Genomic DNA, 3,470 nt, shown 5'->3' with positions numbered 1-3,470 from the left:
ACATGTTAAATATACAAATACAAAACGTGCTTATAATAACTACAACTATGATTGACTGGAAATTGCAAATTCTTCTGTTGTGATAATCATATGGAATGATATGTTGCTGATTTGGTTTTGCAACTTCGGTTGATGCAGATTTGATATTTCTGATTTGTGATGTTAGTCTATGAATCATAGTAGTTTGGTGCATTCCTTGTCTTGCTTGTTTTTGAGTCATGATTGATACTGTTTGATGAAGTCTTTGCTCTTGAGAATATGCTGTTTGGTGAGTTCCTTGAGTGAGGGTCAACATGCAAACTTGATTTATGTGAGTAGAGTCTTGTGTCTCCTTTGATATAAATGTCAACGTTCAGGCTTCAGGGTACCTCTGCCTCATGCCATGTTCTTATTTCTTATCCATGGTTATTTCCATGTCATGTTTAATGTAACACAAATTAAGTTAAATGATACATAGCATAAAACGTGTCATTTTTATTAGTCAATTGTATTTATCAATTACGTGCGAACCATATCCATGTTTTTGGTAATATTGACAAAAGCCAACTCAGCTCTGAATAAGCTTATCATAAATTTTCTACATGTTAAGGTGGAAATAGATTATGGCTGCCACTTCAGTCCACCGTTATAAGTTTTAACCAAGACACAGACCATGCCATCACAAGTGTGCTTAAGAAAAAAATCGACTTGCTCATGCAGCTTTTAAGCTGGTGATAAGTCATAAAAGCTTACCTGGTCCTCATCTTTCATGACCAACAAAAGAGGGATATATCGAAGTCATGGCAATCAATACAAACTTTATTCTCTTTCTTTCCAAAAACAAAATTGATAATTAAATACCAAATCCAAAATAAGTAACTTCCAAAACTATACATATACTTATCTGCATCAGCAAGGCTCTGTCAGCAACTTCCAGTTTCTATCTATACTAATGTCCCCCTTCGTCTACTAATAATATTCACTTTCACCTATTAATAATTTAAACCAAAATACGACAACATTTGACCCTTTGAAGCAATTTCAGTCTTTAGCCAACTGAACTAAGCATACTCTTCTCTGCTTCTGCTTCTTCCGCATTTAGGGAGAAAATATCAACAGGTGCAGTTGTGCAGCCAACAGCAGTTTGCTTAAATCTACCATGAGAGGATCCCCCTTGGTGATCAAGAAAGATAACAATAACAGTGATATCATCGTGGAAATGTCGTCTTATTCCTTTGTCAATTTTCTTGATATCATCATATCTCATCTCTCTTTTCTTTGCAGCTTTCTGAAGGGCAGTTCTAACTAGTCTCTTGGCAATTCCCTACAGATACCAGAACCACAAATCAGAGTCCATGTAAAAATCTACAAAGTCAAGCACTCTATGCAACTCGCAAGTAATAGAAGAAACTCACAGCTCTAGGATATTTGAAAACAATATTAACTGCTGCTTCATCACTTAATTGTTCCCAAAGGCCATCAGATGCAAATATCAAAAATAAATCTTCTGGCTCCAGCTTCCTGATAATAACTGATGGTTCAGCTGTCATTACAGGACGCTTCAAAGGAATAGGATTTCCATATTGCTGAAAAACTGGGTCTCTATAAAAATCGGGTCTCTTCAAATACACATCGCCAATAGATCTTGATACCTGCAAAACCAAAACTCTTTTGATCAGCTTCCTAAACCCCATTTAAGGTAAACACCCTTCTCATACAAGGGAGGCAGGTATGTAAGGAAGGCAAAGCAAGAGATCATGGATTAGAGATATTGGTACTAATTTTTTAAGTTTAAACCAAATACAGGAAACCTCAGTTTATATATATCACTTTGACATAGAATGCTATAAATAAATCAATTTCATAGTATGTGAAGTAAGGCTGGAATTTGAAAGGAGAAAAATATAAAATAGATAAACTGCTTTTACTCAGGCTGTAACTGTAAATTGTCGCATTAACACTACAAGACATTCTGTACAATCGGACACATTTGATTTACAATATGGATATATAAACAGACATAAGCACAATATTGTTAAGCTGGGTAATGAATAATAAATAGTAAAGTCAGGAAGATACTAAAGGTGAAAAAACACCAATGTATTACTATACCTGTATAATACCCTTAATCCTCCAAACTCCGCGGGTATAAACTACAATATTTGAATCATCAGGGTGGAGGGCTTCAACTTCTCTTCTCACCTCTTCGTCAGCTACATTATGATCAGTTGACAACCGCTCTGCCACTACTGGAGAACTCTTGCTCTCAGTATACCTCCTGCCAAGAACAACTCTAGAGTCTCCAAGGTTGGCAACATACAACACATTATTTGAAATTGCACCAAGAAGACAACATGATCCTACCAAAGCAATTTGGGGACTGATTTGAATTGACAGCTTCACCAAATGACAGAACTCATCCTCTGTGGCACTAAACGCCTTTTTAATCACATCCACCGATAATCCCCCTTGTTCAGTGGCAAATTCTACAGATCAAATTAACAAACAGGTGAATATTTGCACAATAAAAACATAAGCAAAAGCATGTATTTCTATTCAGGAATCTGACCAAACATAGCTTTTATGCATAAACACAGAAAAAACCATTCAATCGATACAAAGATAATACTAACTGATTTCCTAACAATTGCACTGATTAAGAAATCGAAAAAAATGAAGTTTCTTTTTGAAGAACTAATAGCTTCTCAATTATTAAATCATTTCAAATTAAAATACTGCTTTTACTTAACCATTGGAGACGATAATTAGCAAAACCCTGATAATCGAAGACTGATATCGGGAATTGAAAAATATTGATTTAATGAGAACTTTATTTTTATTGATACTCAACAACTCCCTTAACATAATTGGGTGAAATTAACACAATTAAGTAAAGTTTGTTAAACTTTGGATCTCAAACAAAAAAAACGTTTTTTGCACAATTCATCCATTACTCAAACAAGTTCTATTCCATAATTATCAATCACCACTCAACAGCAACAACAAAAAACAAATTTTCAACACGGAGAAGGGTAAACTGAAAAGAGAGAAAATCAATTACTGTGCAAATAAGAGAAGAGATGCCTGTTGACGAATCTAGAAGCTTCAGGTCCTCCGTGGCCGTCGTAGACACCGATATAAGTGGCGGAGGGGGACGTGAAGACTTGGCTCTGATCTTCGAGACTATAATTAGCTTGAGCGACGGCAATCGAGAAGTCGCCGGAGGCATGAGGCTTCAATTCAGTGTGCCAGAGAAGTCCGTCACCGCCGCCGCGTCGGAAACAACAATCGAGAGGGCTGTAGCACAAACGCATCATGATCCGAAAGTGAATCTATACCGATGAAATTAATTTATGTGATGGTGAATTTGGGGTTAATTTGAGTTTGAGTTTAGTGGAATTATTAGGTTTACGTAAATGGAGAATAAAATAAAGAAGAGAAAGAGAATGAAAATAAAGTAAGTGGTAGAGGAAGAGGAAGTAGAAGAAGGG

General features: G+C 35.9%; 1 protein-coding gene across 1 annotated transcript; it reads right to left on the bottom strand.

The window, feature by feature from the left end:
• LOC109336574 (probable protein phosphatase 2C 63) lies at positions 717-3,470 on the bottom strand. Its single transcript, XM_019573251.1, has 4 exons — positions 3,041-3,470; positions 2,092-2,465; positions 1,395-1,631; positions 717-1,303 (listed from the first exon to the last, which is right to left on the bottom strand). Exons 1-4 carry the CDS (start codon positions 3,294-3,296, stop codon positions 1,028-1,030), a joined length of 1,143 nt encoding a protein of 380 aa, XP_019428796.1. The 5' UTR covers positions 3,297-3,470; the 3' UTR covers positions 717-1,027.

This window comes from Lupinus angustifolius, chromosome LG20 (genome assembly GCF_001865875.1).
Source record: "Lupinus angustifolius cultivar Tanjil chromosome LG20, LupAngTanjil_v1.0, whole genome shotgun sequence".
Taxonomy (NCBI): domain Eukaryota; kingdom Viridiplantae; phylum Streptophyta; class Magnoliopsida; order Fabales; family Fabaceae; genus Lupinus; species Lupinus angustifolius.
The sequence above is the reverse complement of the archived record's forward strand: the minus strand, read 5'-3'. Positions and strand labels throughout refer to the sequence as shown.

Excerpts from the sequence above, each read along its gene's own strand:
- LOC109336574 (XM_019573251.1), bottom strand. The coding sequence starts at position 3,296 with ATGATGCGTTTGTGCTACAGCCCTCTCGATTGTTGTTTCCGACGCGGC. Across the intron at positions 2,466-3,040 it reads TCTCTTCTCTTATTTGCACA|AATTTGCCACTGAACAAGGG; the intron begins GTAATTGATTTT and ends TTTGATCTGTAG. Across the intron at positions 1,632-2,091 it reads GGATTAAGGGTATTATACAG|GTATCAAGATCTATTGGCGA; the intron begins GTATAGTAATAC and ends TTGGTTTTGCAG.